The sequence below is a fragment of the Danio aesculapii genome, chromosome 14 (genome assembly GCF_903798145.1).
Source record: "Danio aesculapii chromosome 14, fDanAes4.1, whole genome shotgun sequence".
Lineage (NCBI taxonomy): Eukaryota > Metazoa > Chordata > Actinopteri > Cypriniformes > Danionidae > Danio > Danio aesculapii.
Genome location: NC_079448.1, coordinates 25,765,466 through 25,792,940, shown reverse-complemented (window position 1 = coordinate 25,792,940; position 27,475 = coordinate 25,765,466). Strand labels below are relative to the sequence as shown.

Genomic DNA, 27,475 nt, shown 5'->3' with positions numbered 1-27,475 from the left:
CAAGACCATGGCTATAGGCACTTTGAGAGAAAAAAATATATACACAATGTTCTATTGAAAGAAAATGGAATCTAGGAGAAAAAGAGAACAATTTTTAAGCAAACTATCGCTTTAAACATGTACAAAAACCCATAAGAAAACATCAACTCCGTGCCCTTATAATTTTACAGCTTTTTTTAAGCATGGAAAATCTTGGAAAATTACTTGCTCTGCTTTCTGGCTCTCCTCCATTTACTTTCCATCTCAGGTGGGCCGAGTGGCTCTTTCTGTACAGCATGGCTTGATGGAATGGGAACAGTCTGGATTTGCCCCAGCTCAACTCCCACAGTGTCACGGATTGGTCAGGCTCTCACGATCCCCACTCACGAAGATCACCATCACCTGACTTCTAATGAGCACACAGCTGCATCACATTCACGAGCACCAGATAAAAGCACAGCACTCCAGTCGCTCATTGTCCGGGCTCGTCTCGACGAAAGCGGACAACTGAGCGACCACTCAGCGTAGTCATCCTCAGCTATAACAAACGCTTTACTTACCTGTTCTCTTTGTATTCCTCCTAGTCTTCCTGGTCCACCCGAATCGTCCTGTCTTCCAGTCCTTCCAAGTCTGTGTCATCCTCTGTCAGCTGTATCTGGTGTGTGCTGTCCATCCTCGTGTATTCCTGTTACCCAGCCACGGAGGAAAAGACCCCAACATCATTCCTGATCCTCCTGGCTATCCTTCATGTGCTCCTTGTTGTCATTTAATAAACACCCTAACGTTTCCTTACCTCTGTCTCCTGTCCGCTTCATAACAGAAGCCCGGACCAATAACGACGACAACATGAGCACCCCCGATCACTTTCAAGAGCTGGTGGACCAGTTGAAGCGGATTCTACAGCCACCAGCTCCACTTTCCAACGCACCACCAGCACCGAGCACTTCCGCCTCCACAGTTTCTTCTTCGGCCCTTCCTTCCAGTCCCATGGCCCGACCAGCGCCCTACTCAGGCGGAGCGGGGGAGTGCAATGGTTTTCTGTTACAATGTTCCCTCATATTCGAAATGCAACCTTCTCTATATCCCACAGATAAGTCAAAGATCGCCTACATCGTATCACTACTCTCTGGGCCTGCACTTAAATGGGCTGAGACGATCTGGAACCAAGCCGGGCCGGTCATGAATTCCATCACTACCTTCACGGAGTATTTCAAAGAGGTGTTTGGACGTTCTGATGGGGAAGTAGCCGCTGGAGAGCAGCTGTATCATCTAAAGCAAGGTACTCTATCTACACAGGAATATGCTCTCCGGTTTCGCACTCTAGCAGCTGCAAGTGGATGGAATGAGAGATCGTTGTTGACCACGTACCGGCTCGGCTTGGAACCCACTCTCCGAATCCAGCTGGCCACATTAGATGATACTATGGGTCTGGAGAGATTCATCCAACATTCTCTCCGATGTTCCGATCGTCTCCGTTCCTATCAACAGGACACCATCACCCCCCTCGTCTGCACTCCTCCAATCGCCTGAGTCAACAGCCTCTCCAGAACCAGAACCCATGATAATAGAGTCTGGAAGACTGACATCAGCGGAACGACAGAGGAGGCTGACCCGGGGTCTGTGTCTATACTGCGGTGTCAGTGGACACACCCGTATGGAGTGTCCCCTTCGTCCCATTCGGACTTCAGTGAGTGTATTCAGTACGAATATTGAACAATGTAAACCACTTACTACCACCGTACAAATAACTACTGCCTCTATTTCTCTCCTTGTCACAGCCCTCATCGACTCCGGGTCAGCAGGGAACTTCATCTCCCAATCCCTCTGTCGTCAACTCCACCTACGTACTGAGGCGTCCTCGCATATATACCAGATACAACCGATAACCCAGTGCACTCGATCTTCGACCCGTATCCATCGACAATGCGAAGACATCCTCCTTCAAGTGGGGTTGTTACATCAAGAGAGGATTCAATTTCTGGTTCTGGAGGGTGCAAATATGGACATCATTCTAGGGCGCCCGTGGCTGGTGAAGCACGATCCCATCATCTCTTGGGGCACAGGAGAGATAAAGAAATGGGGATCTGGATGTACACCTACCTGTTTTCCAAATCTCCCTCTTCAAGGTCGGAACCCCATTTCTTTGTTTACAACATCGGTCGAGAGTCCTCCTGAGAAGCAGTCTATCCACATTCCTAAGGAGTACAGCTCCTTTCATGATGTCTTCTGCCCCAAGAGAGCTTCCCAGCTACCGCCGCATCGGCCATGGGACTGCGCGATCGACCTAGTTCCAGATGCCCAGTTGCCAAGAGGTAGGATCTACCCGCTCTCGCTTCCAGAGAATCAGGCAATGGAAGATTACATAAGGGAGGCTCTGAGTCAGGGGTACATACGTCACTCAAAATCACCAGCCGCCTCAAGCTTCTTCTTTGTGGCCAAGAAGGACGGAGGGCTGCGTCCATGCATCGACTACAGGGTCCTAAATAACGGTACAGTAAAATACCGATATCCCCTTCCTCTGGTACCAGCCGCTTTGGAACAGCTCCGAGAAGCTAAAGTCTTCACTAAATTGGACCTCCGCAGCGCGTATAATCTGATAAGAATACGTGAGGGGGACCAATGGAAGACAGCATTCGTGACCCCTACTGGCCACTATGAATATGAGGTCATGCCTTACGGTCTGGTCAACGCCCCCTCCGTATTCCAAAACTTCATTCATGAAGTCCTCCGGGAGTTTCTTCACCACTTTGTAATAGTGTACATAGATGACATCCTCATTTACTCCCGGAGTGAGGCCGAACATCGCCAACACGTTGCGGAGGTCCTACACACATTGAGAGAACATCACCTCTACCTCAAAGCGGAGAAATGCTCATTCCACCAGAAGTCGATTCATTTCTTGGGATACATCATTGACCAAACCGGTATACGTATGGATGGGAAGAAAATTGAGGCTGTTCTATCCTGGTCAGAACCCACTTCCATTAAGGAGCTCCAGAGGTTTCTTGGGTTTGCTAACTTTTATAGACGGTTTATCAAGGACTACAGCAGGATTACATCACCTCTCACTAATCTCCTCAAGGGTAAACCCAAAGGACTGGAGTGGACCAAAGAAGCAGCCGCAGCCTTCCGCCTTCTTAAGAAGGAGTTCACAAGGGCCCCACTCCTGACTCATCCTGACCCAAATCTTCCTTTCGTGGTGGAAGTGGACGCATCCACCACCGGCGTCGGGGCAGTATTATCCCAACATCATGATACACCGCCCCCGACTGCATCCCTGTGCCTATTTCTCTCGGAAGTTGAGCCCGGCGGAGCAGAATTACAGCATAGGAGACAGGGAGCTTCTAGCAATCAAGCTAGCCTTGGAGGAGTGGCGTCACTGGTTGGAGGGAGCCAAACATCCGTTCCAGGTGATCACAGATCACAAAAACCTCCAATATATCAAAGAGGCCAAGAGACTATGTCCACGTCAAGCCAGATGGTCACTTTTCTTCTCACGTTTTGATTTCTCCATTTCCTATCGTCCAGGACCCAAGAATCTAAGAGCAGACGCTCTCTCTCGTTTACACGAGCATCACGATCATGAAGAACTCCCAACGAAGATTCTTCCCGAACACATCTCCATTTGTCCGATCACCTGGAACGCTCCTCCAGTCGTTGCCACTCCGGAAGCCCCTGCTCCGCCGGGATGCCCTCCTCATCGGCAGTTCATACCACCTGAACACCGGGTAGATCTGATCCACTCCTTACATACCTCGCTAGGCACTGGACATCCAGGGATCAACAATACTCTCTCGCTAGTATCCCAACGATTCTGGTGGCCAAACATGGCAAGGGATGTGAGGCAATATGTTCAGGGCTGTAAGGACTGTGCCCAATCCAAGAGCCCACGTCATCTACCCGCTGGAAAGCTCCATCCCTTGCCGATTCCGAACCGTCCCTGGTCACACCTAGGAGTGGACTTTATCACTGACCTCCCCTCGTCAGAAGGTAATACCTGTATTCTAGTCATCGTAGATAGATTCTCAAAGTTTGTCAAACTAATCCCTCTGAAAGGTCTTCCCACAGCCTTTGAAACAGCCGACAATATCTTTAATCAAGTCTTCAGGTCATTTGGTATTCCAGAAGATATTGTGTCGGACAGAGGTCCACAGTTCATCTCACGTCTATGGAAAGCCTTCTTCAAGCTCCTAGGTGTGGCCGTCAGCCTCTCTTCTGGATATCATCCCCAAACCAACGGGCAGACAGAGAGGAAGATTCAGGAGGTGGGACGGTTCCTGAGGACCTTCTGCAGTGGTCACCAGAGCTCCTGGAGCCAGTATTTGGGCTGGGCAGAATATGCCCAAAATTCACTGCGGCAACCCTCCACCGGACTCACGCCATTCCAGTGCGTCCTGGGCTTCCAACCACCGCTCTTTCCCTGGGATGGCGAACCATCTGATGTCCCCGCAGTGGATCACTGGTTCCGGGAGAGCGAGAGAGTCTGGGACGAGGCTCATCAACATCTGCAGAGGGCAGTCCGTCGAAGCAAGGTAACCGCCGATAGAAGAAGGTCTGAAGAACCCAGATACACACCCGGACAAAAGGTGTGGCTATCCACCCGGGACATACGCATGCGACTGCCCTCTCGCAAGTTAAGTCCCCGATTTGTTGGTCCCTTCACCATCGTGGAACAGGTTAACCCCCGTCACCTACAAACTACAATTACCCTCTCACTACCGTATTCACCCTACATTCCACGTATCACTCCTGAAACCCTATCACGATCCTGTTCTTCCCTCCACAGAGCCTGACCACGAAGAGGAACCCCCTCCTCCACTGCTCCTAGAAGAAGGAGCCGTCTACGCAGTGAAGGAGATCTTGCGTTCCCGACGTCGTGGTGGCCAGTTGGAGTACCTGGTGGACTGGGAAGGGTACGGCCCCGAAGAAAGGACATGGGTTCCCAGAGCTGATATTCTCGATCCTAGTCTCATGGTGGAGTTTCATGAGAGCCACCCTGAGTTCCCAGCGCCTAGAGGCAGAGGGAGACCACCACGGCGTCGGAGGTGTCGGCCCTCAGGAGCGGGCCCTGGGGAGGGGGGTACTGTCACGGATTGGTCAGGCTCTCACGATCCCCACTCACGAAGATCACCATCACCTGACTTCTAATGAGCACACAGCTGCATCACATTCACGAGCACCAGATAAAAGCACAGCACTCCAGTCGCTCATTGTCCGGGCTCGTCTCGACGAAAGCGGACAACTGAGCGACCACTCAGCGTAGTCATCCTCAGCTATAACAAACGCTTTACTTACCTGTTCTCTTTGTATTCCTCCTAGTCTTCCTGGTCCACCCGAATCGTCCTGTCTTCCAGTCCTTCCAAGTCTGTGTCATCCTCTGTCAGCTGTATCTGGTGTGTGCTGTCCATCCTCGTGTATTCCTGTTACCCAGCCACGGAGGAAAAGACCCCAACATCATTCCTGATCCTCCTGGCTATCCTTCATGTGCTCCTTGTTGTCATTTAATAAACACCCTAACGTTTCCTTACCTCTGTCTCCTGTCCGCTTCATAACACACAGTGGACACAGGACTTATTTTCTGTGCTGGTGCAATAATGACTGTAAAATCGCTAGCGTTCACAGGAATAATAGAAACTATGAGGTTCTTAGAGGATATGGCCAAAATAATCTCTCTTTCTCGCAATGGTGTATTTTGACAAGCTTAGTTGCCCTGCTTGGAAACTGTGTGTTTTGCATGCTGTGGGCTTAATAAACTGCATGAACCACATCTGCACTCGAGTGGAAACAATGTGACAGGCTGAGACGTGATGTTGCGTTACATTAAATGCAAAATTATAGAGTGCGAACTAGATTCTAGGTTTGGGATGTAGAGATAATTATGCATGCGGCATCAGCTTCACTGGATAGTTCTGCTTTATGATGCAAAAAACATGCCGTAGATCATCAGCATTCTTAGACAACAGAGAAGGTGACCTTATGGAACATCTAATAGCTTTTTAATTGGAAAACCTTCATGCTGGCTTGTGATGTAAATAATTAGCTATACAGGTTTTGGTCCTTAATGATCAAAAGAATAAATCTCGTCCATTTGAAAGAGGGATTGTTAATGATGATTATAAACTTTTTTCTTAAGCTTATTTATAGCTTTCATGAAAATAAACAAGCATTATTTTACATAATCTAAGCTGATGATCATTAACCTCTCACTATTAAATCAGGGCCTATTTTGGCATTTCAGCCCAAATTTGACATCAAATTTAAATGTTCCCTATACAAACATACAATGGAGGAAATGGAGTGGAAATGGTGTCATTGTGTGAGAAACCATTTTAAATACAAAATATGATTGTAACTTCTCTTAAGTTACAATATATGTATTTAAAATATTACAACAACCACTACAAACTTTAGTTAGAGGGGTTTTTTTTTATTCAGGTTGTTTGGCCCATCATTCCGCAACATACATAGTGCAGACCCATAGCCAGCCCGGCTTTGAATTTGACCATTTGAATAAAAATCATTATAATAATGTAGAGCTTTACAATTTGTCTAACCTCTCTTGTAAAAAAAGTACATTTGAAAGTTCATGGATAACAACAATAGCCAAATTAGTATTCAAATTCATTTAATATGGGCCACTTTTGGTGCTTCACGTCTTATTGCTCAATTTTTTTCAAGAATAAGGTCCAAGATTTAGAAAAAAAGTTACTTGTAAACTGTTTTCTCTATTTAAAATCAATACAGTAGCGAAAGATAACTTCACTTACGTCAGACTGTATGTTTTCTAGCAGCTGGATGTTGGACTCGTGAGAAATAATTGTTTGCATTGGCCAAAACTGATTAGATAAAGTCACTACAGCCAATAGAGGATTCCGCTCAGACTTAAAGCCTTTTCGATGGGTTATTTTCACATAGCAGACAAAATAGGACAAATTAGCTCATGTTTGGGACAAATTCTGAACCTTTGTCTGAGTGGTGGGTCTTTCGAACCACCTGAACCCCCCTGGCTATGAGCCTGTAGTGTAAGCTGTAAGCTGTTGTCCAGAGCAACTTACAATTGAGGAGGCATTCAATGATTCCACAAGAAGTGCTAATTATATAAAAGAACTGGTAAGACTTTGTTTTAACGATCTAGGCGCAAAGTCTAAAGCACATGGCGCAATAGCATTAAGGACCTGTCCAAATCCATTTTGCCATTTTAAGGATGGAAAAATTCACTTTATGGCCCGGCACATGGTCTAAGAGGGTTGTGTTTATTATGGGTGTGTTATGGTTGTGTTTGGAGTATAATGTGCTTTAAACCACTCAGAGGCTCATCTCCCATTCTCCCATTCTTAAGAGTCAGTTGCATCGCACCATGGCGCATTTGCTATTTACATGGCAGACTTTGTAAAAGGAAAAACGGAACGCTTCATTAGCGAGAAAACAGTTAAACAGACCATCTGTAGCATGAGGATAAAGAACGAGCCTCCTCCATTAGGCCTCTTATTTTCTGTTTACTTTACTTGTACTGTATTCTTTACTTTACTCCTTTGCTTTCATGGATAAGGAAACTGTGTTGTGCGCACTCCACTGGATCCATTAGCCTGCATATTTAACTTCGTTTGTTAAGCTCAAAGATTTGTTTCAAAACTATTTCTAAATTCAGTTCTAATTTCCAGCAAACAAATAAATAAACAATAATAACGAGATGTGGTCAAAAAACACACTTATAACCTAACACGTGTCCTTTTCTTATGCCCCATATGGTGACGCATATGTTTCTAAAACCTGACAGGTGGACAAATCTAAACTTGTTTTAATAAAATAAATATAAATATGCATATAATAAAAAAATACTGCTAATAATAATAATAATAATAATAATAATAATAATAACATAATACAGATGCAAATCGTCAAGAATAAACTGAAAAAAAGCCCCCCGACAAGAAGGCATGGAGGCAGCGGTTTTTATATTTACGTAGAAAATAATAATTTTTGTAACATTTTAATGCTTAATTTTTTTATATGTAAAGATATTTGTGTAATGCTGTACATCTTGTGTTTATTAAGGGATGTGTAAGCGGTTGGACCTGCATAGACGCATAACTAACACGCTGGACTTTATACCAGGTTTTAGTTGGTCAATGGTGCTATTTCAGTTCTTCAAAATAGAAATGCTCCAACAATGTGCCTTAACACACCTCCTTTTTGGGGGTGGTGCAAATGGATTTGCTATTGTGCTGGGTGTATGATAGGGCCCTCTGTTTTTATAGAATTAGGTGCTCGAGTAGGGGGGGGGGGGGGGGGGGGGGGTTGAGAGAGAGAGAGAGAGAGAGAGAGAGAAAGAGAGAAGAGTGTTTTTACAGGTGGTTTATCAAGCCCACTCACCAGTATGAAGCACACTTTGTAAATCCACATTAGCATTTATTAGATATAGAGTGATTGTAAGAAAATATCTGGTGTAAATGTGCAAAACTAGTGCAAGTGTCAGAGAAATGAAATAGTGTGTTTTTTGTCAAGCCCACTCACCTGTGTGAGGCACACTTAGAATTAAATAGTGTTTTGAGGCTGCCATGTGGTGATGCGGGGGAGAGATGAGGGGGTCTTGGATATGTTCACAGGGGTTAAGGTGATCACAGAAAAGATGGGTTTTTAGTTGTCACTTCGATGATAGATTAATTCCACTAGGTGTCAAAATGTACAAGAAAGGGATTTATTTTTATGTCTAGCAGCTACTAAGCAGGATTAATATCTTTTAGTATTCAAATATAACTGAAGGTTAAATGAAGGTTAGTAAAATTGTATTTGTTTGCCCATTTCAATAAGCATTGAGTTTAGAATTAAAAGTATTTCAATTCCAGAGGTTGATTTTTAGGGTCAAAATCAAAATGCCAAGAATGATGCAGGCAATACATAAAGAAATAATTAAGTCAGTAAATGAGTTCTGTCTGACCGCAGCTATTAAATGCGGCTATGTGTGTGAGATGTTTACGAATGACATGATGTTCATACAATTTGCTTTCTGCTTACCAGAAATCACTGCGATCTTTGGGCATTAATCACAAGTATTAATTCATGCAGAGACAAAACTGAGCAGTTGGTATAAAATAATGAAAGAAAAAATGTTGCGAACAACCTACAGCCCATTTGTAAATGGAAGAATGGGCTGAAAGCATGTTAAGTGATGAACTACATAAGAACGAGGATGAGTAAGTGACAAAGAAAAATAAGAGAGCGAGAAGCAAGTGTTAAAAAAAAAGAAAGGAAAAAAAAAAAGGAAAAAGCAACCCCTTTGACCACAAATGATATATTACCAATCTCTTGGGCCGTCTAAATTGGTAAAATGTGTCATGTGGGTGATGTTCTGAGAAGTAACAGCACAAGAGAAGGCAGTGAAGCCTGGAAAAAGCAACTGGTTCATTTCACCAGAGGATTCAAGAGCAAACGAATTCAGGAGAGAAACAAGAACCTACCAATCATGCTGTAAACCGAAGTGTGCAGGGTAAATCGAAAATATGACATCTCAAGCATTATGTGAAATACACATAAATTGAACTTAATATGAACTAGTTATCCATTGTGTCAAACAAGTTCAATGCATACAGCATACACATCCCTTCTCAAATTCCTCAGCCATGAAGATTTTAATGCACATATTATTTTTTCATCTTTGACAATAATGCAGCGCAATTGTCTAATACTGTGGTACGAATCAAGCTTCATGCCAATATATCTGTTTGCGTTAAACTGAAAAGTCATCATCATCGCCCCAGTCTTGTCAGTTCTTTGGAACTCGAATGTCAAACTGTTTTTTCCCACACAAAGGAAATGTGTGTTGCTCACTAGCTGTCAAGTTCATTTGTCGGATTTATTAAACAAAGTAATAGGTTGGGATTTAAAGCCAGGTCCCCTTTCATGTTAAATAAAAACTATTGCACTACTGTCCCACTTTACCTTAACCCTCCTGTCATGTTTACATCCTGCCCCTTATTTTAGTGTTCTGTTTTAACAGCTCTTATATTAGCATAAAAATAATTTTTCTCCATCAAATTTTTATTCTACTTTCTTTTAGCTGTGAACAATGTCTCAAAGTAGTGTTTAACATGAATTTACAGAATTAGACATAAAATAACTGCAATAAAAACAAAAATAGGCGCTGACAACATATTAAAAAATGAACAATAGATGACAGAAATCAAAATACTTTGTTTCATTACTAATAGACAGTTTGCTAAAATAACTATAACAGGGTCTGACCAAAGAAATTGACATTTTAATCCATCTGAATGATTTATCAACCAGCAAAGCACAAACAAAATGCTATTATTTCCTGTGTTCTGAGTGATCGAATTTTCAGTCCTTCAAGCATACTAATATAGGGAATAGTGACAGAGGTTATATACAGTAAGCATGAACACAGAACTAGCACTAGTTATACTTTGGTCATTTTTGAGCGAGATATTAACGGTCTAATATAATAAAATAATTGTTGCTAAGCTAAGCTAAAAATGCTCCTGCTAGACTCAGAGATTGGCTGAACGGAAAGAAAGAAAGAAAGATAGAAAGAAAGAGAAAGAAAGAAAGAAAGAAAAAAGAAAGAAAGAAAGAAAGAAAGAAAGAAAGAAAGAAAGAAAGAAAGAAAGAAAGAAAGAAAGAAAGACACACATAGTAGATGGATTCACATAACAGACACCTAGTCTATGTGAAGATATGATACACTGTTTTATCACGTTGGATGATCCAACACTTTCATGGCAATTCATAACTTATTGGTTTAGTAGCTAATTCATATGAATTTGTACGATCTCATTCATACAGTTTTGTACAATTTGCTTATCCCCAATGACGATTGGGTTTAGGGGTGGGGTTGGGTACCACGCCTCCTTTTAAAAATCGTACACTTCTGTACGACTGAACTCATATGAATTAGCCACAAAACGTAAAAGAGTTATGTTTCCTTGTGAGATCAGGCTGGAGAATCAGCACATAAGCGCGTAAAAGAGATGTCTACCTGCAAGAGACATTGTTCAGTCTGAAATGAGTGAGTGAGTGAGTGAGTGAGTGAGTGAGTGAGTGAGTGAGTGAGTGAGTGAGTGAGTGAGTGAGTGAGTGAGTGAGTGAGTGAGTGAGTGAGTGAGTGATTGAGTGTGGGGATGTTTTCTGTCTTATGAATGAATATAGCCTGGATACCCATTCATTTCCTATAGCGGTCACTGTTGACCGGGAACACCACAAGTGTAACAAGGTTGATTAAAACACTCAAAATTAAATGAAAGAGGTGATTATCACTTTTATATGTTCAAATGTACTGTGTGGAGGATATCATAAAGTCTTGAGGCAATCAGATGTAAAACACAATATTTATGAGTGATTTAAGTTTGGTCAGAATTTGAACATTTTAAAATTTAAAATCGGTCAGATTTGACCCGAACACGACAGGAAGGTTAATACAGGGTTTCTGCAGGTTTCACAAAGTTATTTTTAAGACTTAAAGACATTTTAAGACCATTATAAACAAAATTTTAGATTCATACATGGCTAAACGATTTTCTAATGGCCCACATGGATTTTTTTTTTTGACCTATCAAAAAATACATAATTTATTACATTTAATAGTACAATAATACTAATTAATCAATAATAAAAAATGGTACATAATTAAGTTATTTCTTAGAAACATATTTTAAATAATGTCTCAAAACAAACAAGCTCTAGTTGTATACATACACTTGTTTTCAACTATCTTTCTTTAAAATAAAACTTTTTAAAAAAATTGTAATTTTAAAAACAGTAATGCACTAAATGTATGTACAAATATCTGTCCAGGGGTGCATTTCGGAAAATCATCGTTAGCCAAATAAGATGGCAAGTTCCATCGTTACAAACATAGTTCATTGATTTGGCCTTTCCCAAATCCATCGTTCCAACAAGCAGTCGCAAACTTGTGCACTTGCAACTACAGCTCTCTGGCTGGTAGTTCCTGGCTGTGTTCTATTTCCAGTTTGGTCAATATAATCTCTGTTCAAAAGGACTCTGTAAATTAACAGCTTTCCATATTTTTTGTATTCATATTTTTTTTACCCATACTTTTGAGTTGCAATATGAGCCTTTAATCTTTCTTCCAACAACTTTCAATGTTGAGATGTTTAAAAAATTTTGTTTTATTCACATTTTTAATAGATTAACATGATATATTGCCTGGATTGATGCTGTAAATGATGGTACACCAACCCGGTAATAAACTGCCTTAATCCTTTGTATTATTAATGCCTTAATTCTTTATATATAATTTCTTATACAATATTTTGTTTCAAAGTACTAATATGTAAGTAAAAGCCGCTTTGCTAAAGTGCTGTTGAATTTTAAACATCAAAAGTCGACAGCAGAGATCAAGATCCTATAATGAAATTCATAACCGTATATAAATGAAAAAAAACGTGTGAATTACAAAAAGAGAACCTGTTAATTAATGGATATTTTTACAGCGTAGGGTCTGCGAATGGCTGTATGAAAGGGCACAAGCTCATTGGAAGCCATACATTTTTGTGAAACCTCAAAATGTATATCTGCATTTTCTAAGTAAAATTAATGCTATGGGGCAGTATGATGCCAACAACTTTAGTTCCTTTTCACACAAATGATAATTACAGGGCCATACTATCGATAAATAAAGGGTTAATTTTGTGCAGTTCTTTGCACAAGACCAAATAAATGACGCAAAACAACTTAACAGTGTCTATGATTTGTGATGGAATACATTTGCCTCACCTTTCTGTTCCCATATGCACAACTTTTCCAGCAATTTGCTCAGTTTGTAGGGTTTTGTACTTGTGATGCAGAGTGCTTGAGTTTAAGTCCAGTAAAGCACTGTTCCACAAGAGCAATGTACAACTAAGGTAAAACTGTGGTTTTCTCTTATGTTTGCTTTTAAAGACACTATTGGTTGGGTTTACGGATCTGTACAATAAGCCCCGCCCTCTCATGGACATGTTAAAACTTACCCCAAGTAAAATGTAGACTCTGCCCTCAATGTGATCTGAAACTTGCAATGCAATCTCACAGCAATTGTAACTTTTTGATTTAGTGAGTGATTCGGATTCATTTGTATGATCCCATTTGTAATGTAATATGATTTGAGGGGGTAGAGTTAGGGTTGGGGTGTGGATGCATGCCTTAATATCTATTTTTGTCATATGATATATTGCACCAAAATATATTGCAATAAACAATATTATTGTAATTTTAAGGCCATTTTATGCCATTCATTATATAATGCCAGAATGACAATTTAATATCATCACAATGCAAGTGCACTCTTCCAAACAACACATTATATTTTATTCTTTATAAAATATTTCATTTAATTATAGTCATTTTAATCAAGTTAATGAGGTATTAGAATCAGAATGTGAAATGCATATCCTAAATAAATAATAATAAATCTTAACAAAAAAGTGCAAAGTAAAAAGTAACCAAGGCTGCGATATCTGCTGCCAGATCTATTGTTAGTTGTCAGACACCCACGTGAAAATATACTATAGTAATTTATAGTAAATACTAGTGTTTTTTAACCACACTGACACTGACACCTCCAGTAGAGATAGAGATGTTGCACAATCAGCTAAAATGTTACTAGAATTGTTTATGTATGGGTGATATATATATATTGCCTCATCAAAAATGACTGAGGTCATGTCCATGTGTTGTGCGATAAGTGGATATATTAATTATTGTGACAGGCCTTATCATACATTTTCATACATACGAAAACGTTTGAAATCATAGGAATTACAATACATAAAACAGTTACATTTGCTCATGAGATTGGGATGGAAACATGCAATTGTACGTCCCCTGAGCAACTTATTTTCTACGTTTCTCAAAAATACAGGCTGATGGATGTATTACCAATGAGCCTGGGCTGGAAAAGGCTTAATCAGAATATTACAAAATTCCAATTATAATCACATCCCTGATTTGTTCATAAAAGAAATACTTCTGCAGTATTTTGCTCAGAGACAAAATGGTTGATTCAGTTTTTGATTGTAATCCAAGTGCTTTGGTACATGCAGCGAAATATGAAGTTTGTTTTGGTGCAATTTGTCATCTAACAATCAACAGGCAGACCACTTTAATGGCTGTACAAATTTGGTTTTATGTCATTTTTATTTTTTTAGGTTGATTAGATTTTTTAAAATGTGCCAAATGAACGTGAAGCAGCAGGAGTATGTTTAAGTGAACTAAAAGATTGACGTTTGTATAAGTCACCAGCGATAATTCCATCAGTTTCTTTAAAAGAAAACTAATATTAATAATAACAGATTTTTTTTAAAGCAGAGGGTGCATTTAAAATGCAATATCACATTTGCACCTGATTTTCATATTAGTGGCATGGACTCATCACCTTATTACACATTTCTATGTGTCATATTTTTGCTTCCTTATTTGTGGGCTATAGGAGAGGTTGAGTGCTGCAGTAATTATACTTATTCCAGAAAACAAATCATTAAGCAGCCATATGTCCAATCGTCCCAAATCTTGTGACTGTCCTCTTGAAGCGCTCCATTACAGGCCCACTCTTTTTAGGATTTCCAAGGGGACTCATTTGGAATTAAGCACAAAGTGATTTTTAATTGGCCATATGCTGCAACATCTCTCTCATTTAAGACAATACAAGTCAAATGAACCGATAATGCGGGCAAGCGCTGGAGAACAAATGTATATTCAAAAGGTGCACTTACATGTATTTGTACTTACTTAAGTAAAGAGAGAAAGAGCGAGTGAGAGAGAGGGAGGAAACGGCTGAGCGACATGACCATCACTGTGGTAGATTACTGAAATATTCATACCACACTCTGTTCATATCCCTGAGAGCTAGACTTGAGGGAATTGTCCACATCTGCATTGGCTCAAAAGCCTCTCCCACATTCCCCCTCTCTCTCTCTCTCTCTCTCTCTCTCTCTCTCTCTCTCTCTCTCTCTCTCTCTCTCTTTCTCTGTTTCTGTTCTACCAATGTTCTGAGTGGACAGACCCAGTCTCAGTTCAGTCTGCTAATACTTAACAGGAAGTGCATTTGTCACCTGGAGAAATGATCACAATCTTTTTATTTGAGGCAAATCCTGAAAGTGACCGGGCCAAAAATGAGCAAACTATCAGAGTACGCCGCCTGGTGGTACTAAAAACTCACAGCTTCACGCACGCCCTTGATTTACTTCAATATTTTGTCATTTGGATTTTAAGATTTTGTCATCAAAAATGTATAAATAATGATTGAGATAACGTTATTTCAACTTAAATTGGTATTTTTTTTAGATTTCATATTTGGTAACTGACTACTGACCAATCAATTAACCATTTTAACTAAAAGATCAACTACCAGTGTAAATGTAAAACGTAGTCTACTGCTGATGATATTTCATGATGAAAAATTTAGTCATTACGTATTACTCATTTTGGTTTTGTTTTCTGACAACTTTTGTACAGTATTACAATACTTCTTTTGACTTATCATGTTTATATCATTTTATTTATTGACCTGCCCATCAATAATGTGACCAGAGAACAGAATAATGTATGCTGTTAAATAGCTGAAATGTTAACTTTCAGTCAGTTAAATGTGAAATAAATAGGCCCATTTTAGGTCAAATTGTATGCATACAATTAAAGATATACTAAAAATAGATACTTGAAAGAAAAAACTGATGAGAATAAGTGGGATGCTGTGTTACTAATGCCCTATGTAATCCATAAAAAGTAACTGTAATCTGATTACGGGCATATAAAGAAGCAATATAATCTAACTACGAGTACTCCATTTTGTAATCTGATTACGTAATACAGATTACATCTGATCAGTAACTACCCAGCACTGCCAAATGGCTTTATTTTCTTCCTTTTTTAACACAACGTAAAGAGTAAAATAAGCTGCACTTACGGTAGAAGACGTACTCTGTATTATTGGACCAGTATCTATCATCAGCATGCCTGTTGTGAGGAGATGTAGTGAGTGATGAATTGCACGCGACGATGTGGAACCCGCTCTCCGCGAGCATATCAAACGCTCGCTCCAGGTGGCGAAACTTCAGGTAAAACTGAGAAGTGTATCGCTCCGGCGGTCTGTCAGGATCCCGGCTCTCGTTTAGTGCGTCCCCGAAAACTTCTTTCGCCAGACCGACCCTTCCACAAATGAAGATTTTGGGTATTCCGCGGGCTTTGGGATCAGTGTCCCTCCCGAATGCGCACGAGCTCTTGTACCCGACCGTGATGAAACCGTAACGCCGGTCGCGCGCGTCCAGGTAAGAGGCTGGGTACAACCTCTGGTCGCTTCCCTGGGACGCTTCGTCAAAATCACTGTGACTATAATCATCTGGGGTCAGGATTTTGACGAGCTCGGGCAGCTGGAAGAACTCTGCTTCGCGTTTCAGCCTCCCCTTCTCCGGAAAATAATCCGGCAGGACGACAGTTTTATCGCGGAGATAGTCCAGCACGTACCGAAAGAGAAATCCGTCCCGGTCGATGAAGTAGCGTCCCTTGATGTCCTGCGTGAGGTCGTTAGAAATGTCTTTTTTAGAGGAGAACAATTTACCCAGCAGTGAGTTTGGCACACTGGTGAGGGTGGCATGGCGAGTGTAGTACACCTGTCCACCTACATTGAGCTCCACCACATCAGAAGAGCAACTCTGAGCACATCCACTGTCCTTGGGCGTTTGATAAGTCCTGCAATTTTCAGTCAGGGCCATTTCGGTGTGTTACTCTTCAAAAAACGTGAAGACGCAAAAGTTTTCGATTCGATTTCAGCGTGCAGAAAGTAAAGGAGAACATAACCTGCCCACTTTCTAATAGACGTTCATCGCCCATCGTGCTACATACAGCATCTCTGAGACCTGCAGAGTGTTTATAAATGTATAAATGCAGCAAAGCGACAGCATGAGACTACTCGGTTTCTCCCACGTTACATATATGAATATGCATTGCCTGTTATTTATTAAAAGGTAAAAATAGACGAGCTCTCACCCGAGGGAACCAATTGTGCAGCTCATCCAGCAGAAAATCCAAAAATAAGTTCTGCTTATAAAAAATGAAAAACTGCACCAACCCAGACAGCTTCAACTTCCTTCAGAAGAGCGCTTCTCTCTCTTTCTCTCTCCTCCCTCTCCCTTTCCCTCTCTTAGGAAACCTTCTCCGTCCAGAATAGTTCGTCTACATGTACCTGGCACTCACCCAGGATATCAGTAAAAGCATCTCAAGCAGAAAAGGAGGGTGCGTTGGGAAGTTTGTGCATCCTTACTCTCCAGAGCATCAGCAGCGTAGTGCGAATGAATGCAGCGTGCTGAGAGAGGCTTTGGACGGGGGAGGGAGACCATTCTTAGGGAGATGAGCCTTACATCATCTTAAAGGAAAATGACAGCTGGAAAGATACAAGCATCGCACCCTGCTTCTCCAGATTTCCAAATATACTCCAGCAATTACTGTGCTAGATTGGAACATGAATTAGTTAGGCTGCGATATGAATTATCACCTCAGAACTTGATTGATCTATTCTCAGTACTTGAGCTCAAATTCCACATGCCTTCACAGAGATCGGCTCTGGTATAAGTTTAGGGGGGATCTTGGGGTATGTTCTGAATTCAGGACCACGGACAGATCCTCTCAAACTCAACTCCAGTTGGATTAGCAGGCATGCACATCTGCTACTTTGTTGCATACACCTCGCTGGCATCAAACAAGATGTGCTACACCCAATGCTATTTTTGAATTTCTTTCCTTTCAAACCTGTTTTAATGATCATTGTATTCGGTAATTTTTTATTTCTTATACTTTGGTTACAATTTTAAGGTGCTTTTAAAGGGATAGTTCAACCAAAAATGAAAATTCAGTAATTTACTCACCCTTGTTTCAATCTTTTACATTTCTTTATTTTGTTAAACACAAAAGAAGATATTTCAAAAAATGTTGGAAACCTGTAACCATTATTTCAACCTTTTTTTGTAGTTGTTTTTACAAAGTAACTCAAAAAGAAAGTATTCAAGGGAGAAAAAATAGTATAGGTAAATAAAAGATTTGGGTGATCAATCCCTGTAATCTTCTTGTTTATGTAAATCCCTTTGAATGACCATTGTGTATGAAATGTGCTACATAAATAAACTTGCCTTCACCCGACCCCATGCTTGCCTTAACCCACTCCCCTTTGGCAATCCGAACTATCGTAACACTTTGTAGCAGAGATAAATGAGAAAGGTTTTGGAAACATTCCTCTGAGATTTTGGCTCAAATTAAAGCGATAGCATCATTTATTTGCTGCAGATTTATCAGCTGCACATTTATGATGCAACTCTTTAATTCCAGCACATCCCAAAAGGATCTGTATTTGATTAAGATCTGGTGACTGTGGCAGATATTTTCAGACAGTTTTCTAATCCCAGAGATTGTTGTGCATGAAAACCCTATCAGATCAGCAGTCTCTGAAATACTTAGACCATCCCATCTGGCACCAACAGCATCACATTCAAAGTCACTTACAAAAAAAAAATAAAAAAATCTATTCTGAAGCTTGCTTTGAACTTCATCAGATCCTCTTGATCATGTATAAAATGCAATGCGTTTGGCTCGTTAGATATTTGCATTAACAAGCAGTTGAACTGGCATACCTAATAAAGTGGCCTGTGAGACATTTTACAGTAATTTGAGCAATGCATGTTATTCGATTGTCTGTTGGCTTTGTGCAGGACTACATTCTAAGTAATGTATTGATTACATAGGATGAAGTCAAAACACACTAAATTCATATCACAGATTTAATGACATTTTATTGACTTTGGTCTACTGTAACCCTCAGCAGATGCGTTCACCGACAGGATCCTTTGAGTTAGAGAACATGTTTATTTTAGTATGGAAACCTTTGGCATTGTGTGCTGATCTGGTTTCAAGGAATCTGTAGGCTCGGCTTCACCAAGCGATGGCTTTGAGGCTGTGGTCACGCTTACCCTGCTAATTTTGTGTATTCTGCTGAAAAAGTGTTGCTAGGCACCGACTGGAGAAACTGAGTGGGATTCAGATGGCAAATGCTCTGCTGTTTTCTTTATATCTGCAATAACGTTTCATTATAAAAGGACCCGCAATTTTGTTGCATTAATATATGCAGTATAGCAGCCATGAACATAATGATATCTTCTGACGTTTGTTCCCTCTTAGGGACTGCTAAAAATACACAATTCTCAGATGACATGAATCACGACTATAGACCGCCAACATGTTTGTTGTCTGATTTCTGCAGTCTTCATTTGAAAGCAGGTAAAGCTTGCGAAGCTGAAGACATGCCTGAAGCCACTGCCTTTAAAACACTTGAATAATGCAGGACAAGTCTTTGTGTACTCATCTGCCAGCTCTTTACTCATTCAGACCTGTCTGAAATTTGGAGTGTTTGAAATATCGCTTCAAGGTGGATAAAGAGTAAATTACAAATCCAATGCATTAAATGAAATTCTAATTAGCATTACCACATTCATCCGTGGATTAATGCAAAGCTTGCATGTTGTATTACACATAATCCATGTATAAACACATATTATTTTTTTCTTTACTTGGATTACTGGTCAGACTGTTTGGTCTTCATCCGTTCATAAGCATAACGCACACACACTTCGGAGGAGGGAGTCATCATAGCTGTGCAGCAATCCATTGACCTAGATTTTTAGTATTCTCTGGATTTCAGCCACCCCTGCCTTAGAGAGAAGCCATTTATGTGGATTTGGATGTTTCTGCATTAGGAGGGCTGTGTGGCTGCGTTCGCGCTTAATGGAACCAGAGGAGTGCTATTACTGCAATTATTTATTTTCCTGTTCCATGCTGTGCTTTTGAGTGAGAGGATTTGATCCTGTTTCTTGGGGTAAACATAGTGCTTTGAGATTTTTAACCCATATTTTAAAGGGGTCATGAATTGAGAAATCAAGCCTCCTTTGATCCTTTGACATATATGAGATTCGCATTTAAAAAACATCCTGTAATAAATTTGTTAATCTAAAAAAACGGTTTAACTGAAAGCAGGTTGCCAAGCATCTCGTTTCAGATTTGACCTCAGTATGGTGTAACAGTGCAAGGAAAGACAGTCACTGCAGAAGATGGATCAACACCTACTTTTGCATCATTGCTTCTTTAGCCCCGCCCACTCATGTGTGAAAGTGGGAGAGATAGATGCGCAACAATGGTCCAGTATTTGTCGAGTACTGCCACTCTGAATCCAGTAATCACTTCGAATCACGGATTAAAATGGTTCTATTGTTTTATCACAAGTCTTGCACTTCTTGCATCCTGTGTACGAAACAGAATCTGCCTGTTGGAACACAAATAGACTTAATTAATGTAGACTTAAGATCAAATGTGTTAAAGTGCTATATAAAGACCAAACTGGATATTCACTTTGCTAAATATATATATTTTTATGTACACACACACTACCTGACAAAAGTCTTGTCACCTATCCAAGTTTTAGGAACAACAAATAATAACTTGACTTCTAGTTGATCATTTGGTTATAGAAGTGGCTTATTTGAAAGGCAAAGGCCTCTAGATTAAGTTTTTTTTACCAAAATAACACGATCTTGCCTTGATTTTTAATTATATAATTAGGACCGTAAGGTCTGACTTTGCTTAGACAAAAGTCTTGTCACTTAACAGAAATAATGTACAGTATAGAATATAAAGTCATGGTGCAGTGGAAAAAGAATTCATATTGTGTATGATTCCCATGAGCTTGGATGTCTGCATTTATACATCTCTGCAATGACTCTAATAACTTATTAATAAAGTCATCTGGAATGGCAAAGAAAGCGTTCTTGCAGGACTCCCAGAGTTCATCAAGATTCTTTGGATTCATCTTCAATACCTCCTCCATCTTACCCCAGACATGCTCAATAATGTTCATGTCTGGTGACTGGGCTGGCCAATCCTGAAGCACCTTGAACTTCTTTGTGTTCAGGAACTTTGATGTGGAGGCTGAAGTATGAGAAGGAGCGCTATCTTGCTGAAGAATTTGCCCTCTGCGGTTGTTTGTAATGTAATGGACAGCACAAATGTCTTGATACCTCAGGCGGTTGATGTTGCCATCCACTCTGCAGATCTCTCGCATGCCCCCATACTGAATCTAACCCCAAACCATGATTTCTTTTTCACCAAACTTGACTGAATTCTGTGAGAATCTTGGGTCCATGTGGGTTCCAATAGGTCGTCTGCAGCATTTGTGATGATTGGGATTCCGTTCAACAGATGATTCATCAAAAAAAAAAAAATCTACCTTCTGCCACTTCTCCAAATGATCAACTAGTAGTCAAGTTATTATTTGTTGCTCTTACAACTGGAATCAACGACAAGACTTTTGTCAGGTAGTGTATATATGTTTATGTCTGTATTGTTAACACGTTTTCTTCTAATAGAAATAATGACAAAGATTAAGGTTAATGTGATCAAATTCTGTAAATAATCAATGTTAAGCTTTTTACTTTTTACAGTTTACTTTGGAAGGAAAAGACCTAACATGCAATGCTAAGTTCATATTGTTATGAAGCGAGGTAAGACGAGAGGGGAGATGAAGTAACATGAATGCTTGCCTGAACAAAGAAATAAATGATGTTTTTAACAAAATGGGCAACCAAATGTGTTCTTCATACATACATATATACATATACATATATACATATACACACACACACACACACACACACACAAGCACAATATATAGATAAGCACACCTTCATATTATTTGGTCATTTGTTTTACATAGAATCCATTTTTAATTAACTGTACTAAAAGTGGTCTTTATCAAAGTGTAAATGCATTAAGCTATCTCTTAAGCATTTTCACAAGCTTTTTAAATTGTCCCTTTCTAGATGGCTTTAGACATTTGTTCTGTTTTTATTACTATTACTATTATTGTTATTATTATTATTATTATTATTATTATTATTATTATTATTATTATTATTATTATTATTATTATTATTACTGATACATTTTAAAACAAGACAGTTTGATGCAGGGATTTTCAGAGAAACTGAAAATAAAAGATAATGCACTACACTGGTACTCACTGTAATGTCACAACATCAGTGTATTAATATGGACCTTAACAACAATAAAGTTGGGCTCACACTATACAGTAGTTTTAGGCCAGTTTATGCAGATGTACCACTCCTGACAATCTAAAGAAAAATCTTATCCAGCGTTTTGTCCATTTTCTAAATTCTCAGAAATAAGCAGTGGGATTTTACCTTTCCAAATGGGGCACTTTTGGGTACTAGTATGTATCTTTAAGGTACCATAATGGACCTTTTTAGTACAATTGTGTAACTTTTGAAAAGGTCTAACCCCAGGGTCAGCTTTTTTCTACTTTTATTTTGAAGTGTTGGTTCAGCCAGTGTCTTGTAATAAGCAATTCCATGCAAATTTCCACCTTGCCACCTAATAATGAAACTTTTTCCTCATGAATGCTAAAATGTAAATAATACAATTATGTAAATATCTCTGTTATAGTAAATAGAGACCAGAGTCCATTTCTTTAGGGCTGTGAAGTTTAATTAAAATAATTAACAAAATTTCGACAAATTATGTTGTGAACTAAAACTTTTTTTGGGTCACATCCATAACACGTTTAATTTTCTCATTTAAATAATAATAAAAAAAAACTTTTACTGTTTGTTTTTTTATCACTTCAACTTGTGGTTAGTTGTTTTGAAAAATATAAACAGATGTTTTAATATTGTTGTAATCACCAGCATGTAGCCCTCATGGATCGCGGAAGAACATTCCCTTTCAATTATCTGAACTATATATCCCATCGTGCCCCGCAGTCACACACCAGTTTCAGGACTGATTACTTGGACTATAAACACACCACTTCATCACCATCCATGCTGAGTCTTGTTTCTATTGTAGTGAGCATAACGTAAGTGTTTGCTGGATTGTCTAACTGTGTTTTAAACATTGTTTGTTTTATGTTTATGTTTGTTTAGCTACCTGCCTCAATCTTTCGCCTGTTTTACTGACTGCTCTCTTTGGATTATCTACACGTAATCCGTCTATCCCTGTTTAAACGCTGCCTGCCTGAGCACGCTAATAAAAGCTGCAAATTAGATCCAACGCTTGTTGTCAACAACCCTCATTACAAATATACAGTTAACATTCTCTGCCAATTTAGGTTTAAAGTTTTTTACTGTATTTTTACACTGGAATTGCTTTAATGTGAGGTGTTTACAGATCAAATGTTTAACCTCCCAATCCCAACACAGCAGGACCGCCCAACCATATAAAACTTGTTTGATCTTTAGGAGCAAAACAAATTGCTATACAAGTTTACTGGAAAATTTGCTTGTGGAAATTCTGTGGAAGCACATCAAATGTACCACAGCCATGAGGACAAAGAGAAAGGCCAGAGAGAAATCGCCTTGCTTTTGAACGCAGCAGCTTAGAATAGAAAGCTGTTAGCATGCAAATCCAAACATTTCCTGGGCACGATATTCTTAATATTTTCTCAGTGTGATGAACCATAAACTATGTGTATGTTTGAGATTCGACTAAAGGAAATCTGTGAGGGTTCTCCTGTGCATGATGCAAGTAGATATCACAATTGGTTATAATTTTAAAACTCCTGTAGTTTAAGCACTAATTAACTATTATAAAGATGCCACTTGCTGCTTTGATGTATTTTAACATGCAAAACTGTCACCCAATTATAGCAGTAGGTGTTTACTTCAAAGTTGAATACAGCACTACTAAAGATGGGTTTATAATAAAAGTGTCAGAAACAAATTAGAAAGAGTTTCAAACAAGAATTTTAGAAAGTCTTACTTTTAGATATTTCAATAAAACGTTTTAAAATTACAGGTGGACAATGTGCTTGAAGAAATGAACAGGTTTAATCCTATACATCAAGGAGTTGTGTCATATCTCTATAGCATCTTATTAAGACAGGAAGTTGTAGATGAAATCATAGTTAAGCAAGCTTAGGAGAACAAATTAGGATCAGAGATAGATTCGGAGAGTTGGGAAGGCAGCCTTGAGAACACGCATGCATGCTCAATCAACAACATTATCTAAAACCCTGCATATTCATTTATTCAGTTTCTTTTTGGCTTAATCCTTTATTAATCTGGGGTCGCCACAGCGGAATGAACCGCCAACTTATCCAGCATGTGTTTTACGCAGCGGATGCCCTTCCAGCTGCAACCCATCACTGGGAAACATCCATAAACACTCATTCACACACATACACTATGGACAATTTAGCTTACCCAATTCACCTATACTGCATGACCTTGGAGCACCCGGAGGAAACCCACGCCAACACAGGGAAAACACACAAACTCCACACAGAAATGGTTGTGTCCTAAATTACAAAAATTTGGGGAAAATATATTTGAATGTTTTTCTAAAGCCCTACAAATCTCGAACCATGTCCACTTATAGCTGTTCTAGCTGGTATTTAGTAACTTAGAGATGTTTAATAAATATGAAAGACAAGCCATGTTATTTGGTATGGTATTTGCCAAAAAGGTCATTTTGAGAATGTGAAAAAATGAATCTGTGCCTAAATTTGGTATGTGCGGTAGAGATCTCGGAAACATCCTTGCGTTGGAGAGGTTGAGTTACATCAATAATAATAAATTGGAGATATTTGATAAAACATGGGGACAGATATTAGAACACCTTAATGCATTGGAAGAAATGCAAGCATAACCAATGACCCCTGTTAATAACATAATTAAAGATTGAGTGTAATTGCTATTCACTATTCATAATGTATAATGGTTTTCAATAATGTGCCCAAACTATTATTTGACAATAAAACTATAATAGTAATATAAAAACAAAGTAAGTTTATAATTACTTTTATTAATGCATTACTTGACCAGCTAAATTATATTTTGTTTTCATGTACATTTGTCCCTGTGTTTTGTTGTTATATGTTTTTATGTATTGTATTTTATATCTAATATTATTGTATTGTTTTTTTTCTTCTTCTATTTTTTGTTGTAGTTTTGTTGTAGTTTTATAAAATGCAAAAAGCCTTAGAGGATGTTAAACAAACAAAAAAATGTACTTCACTGACCTTTCGACTGAATTACTACACTGTAAAACCCAACAGTCAACTTTATCAAATGAAATGAGTGTGGTTAACTCAAAATTGATTCAAAGTTAATTCTACTCATTTGAAAAGAGTTTTGAACTCAGTGTTGAAGGTAATGAGTTAATTAAATACCTCAATTAGTTAAATTAAATACCTTAACTTACTGGGTTTTACAGTACTCAGTTGGTTTGAGTTCTCTTCATTTATTGGGTTTTACTGCGCTCAGATTGCTTCATTTACTCAAATGGATTAAGTTCACAGTACTCATTAGGATCAGTTTTTAAACCTAAATGATTTGTAAATGATCAACCGGTTTCCTAAAAGGTTTGAGTTACCTTAATTTTTTGGGTTTTACAGTGTATTCCAGTTTGTAAAACCAAAATTAATCAGTCACGTATGCACCACCACTCATTTCACATGAAAACAAATGATTAACATACAGACCACCTGAATGTCTACATCTGCTCTCTCCATACAAAACTGTCTCAATGTACAGAGAAATTAAAAGTCATTCTGAATAAAAGACTTCATTACCCGAGTCAGTTTTGATTCATCACAGATTTTTGTTGCAGTTATAATCGTGTGACTACTTTATATTGTATGCAGAATGCAATGAATGCTATCAGATAAGAAAAACATAATTATAGGTGACAACAAGAGTCTCATTTAGTGATTCTAATAGGTAAAGCTCATTAAAAGTGTTTTTTTCTTATCTTGAAACAAAAAGCATCCACTAGGTGGAAGTGTTTAGTTGTCACCTTCATGTTTATTTCAGTAATTATTTCCTCTAATATTATCAATTCAGCTAAACAGCTGAGTCATCACGGAGAAAATGAACACTGCCATCTTTAAAGCCTGAACCTTCAACAACTAATTAGAATTTATCAATGTAATCATTCATTCAACAATTCTAAACGACAGTTAATCTCTTTAACAAAATAGTCATGATAGTTAGTAATATTTTTACTTGATTGATTTTAAAAATTAAATATTTCCTTTGTATTCATTTCACAATAATTGTCTTTTTTTAAGTAAATGAAATCTGACATAACAGGCCATTATTTCTTTGGTTCTTAACAATGAAATGGAAGAAAGACATTACAGAAAATAAAAAATCCATACACACTTAAAAGTAATATTTAATGAACAAACACTCTAAACAACGCTGGTTTGTTTAACCCTACATTTGAGTAAAATGTCAACAAGTTGTGTCAAATATATACACTACCAGTCAAAAGTTTGGGGTCAGTTTTTTTATGCTTTTTTTTTTTTTTTTAAAGAAAATGATTCTGTTTGTCAAGGCGGCATTTATTAAAATGTAAAAAATGTTAAATTGTTAAATATTTTTTTTACATTTTTAATAACTACTTTCTTATTGTGTGTAGTTGTAATTAATAAAATTAATAATAATTAATATCAGAGTGATTTCTGAAGGATTATGTGACTGAAGACTGGAGTAATGAAGCTGAAAATTCATTTTTAAAATCACTGGAAGAAATTATTAAAGTATAAACTACTTTTAAGCAGTTATTTTATAGTGCAATAACATTTCACAATTTTACTATTTGTATTGTATTTTTGATTAAATAAATGCAGCTTTGTTGAGCAGGAGAAGCTTATTTTAATTTTAATGTTTTCACCTTTATTGGATAGGACAGTAGAGAATATTGACAGGAAAGCAGAGAGGGTAAGGATCGGCATAGGACCACAAGGTGGGAATTGAACTCGGGTCGCGTGAGCACCGGAGTGCATGCGCACTAACCACTACACTTCTGGCGCCGACGAGCAGCTTATTTTAAAACATTTGAAAATCTTACTGACCCTTAAACCTTTGACCGGTAGTGTATATCAAAGAATTTTCTAGTGGGTTTGTCCATATTTTATATAAACTGATTTGTATTTTGTAACAATGCCATAAGCTAAATTCTTTAAAACATGCATTACATTCTGAGCTCCAGAGGTTATAGACCATGCAGATTAGGGCTGTGCGATTTAGGGAAAATATCTAATTGAGATTTTTTTGACAGATATTGCAATTGCGATTTGATTTACGATTTAATTTTGTAGTCAAGCTTCAGCTCAATAATCTGTAAGCTGTGGCAACAATTCTGTGACAGCTCTTAAAATTTACTTGTTTTTGCTCCGTGTCTGAAACCAAAATATTCCCATATTACAAATGCTGTTTTTCTTTGAAATTAATTTGTCTATTAATGCTTCTGAAGCAGCAGATGCCATAATCCCACTTGTCAGAGTTTTCCTGTTTGGCTTTTTTTATTATTGTTGCCGCTGTTCAGTTGCGTGATTCTGATTAGGCAGAACGAAAGTGCGCTCACTCAATTTGCTAGTAAGACTGTCACACACAGTCGCCAGCCACGCATTTGCTCTGAGTGGGGG

At 38.7% G+C, this 27,475-nt stretch overlaps 1 protein-coding gene across 1 annotated transcript in view; it reads right to left on the bottom strand.

Moving 5' to 3' along the window:
- kctd16a (potassium channel tetramerization domain containing 16a) overlaps positions 1-17,073 on the bottom strand; it is a 65,188-nt gene extending 48,115 nt beyond the window's left edge. Inside the window, exon 1 of the mRNA XM_056472760.1 lies at positions 15,899-17,073. Coding sequence (XP_056328735.1) covers positions 15,899-16,703 — 805 coding nt within the window. The 5' untranslated portion in view covers positions 16,704-17,073. The remainder of the gene's footprint in view (positions 1-15,898) is intronic.
- Between the last annotated feature and the right edge of the window lie 10,402 nt (positions 17,074-27,475).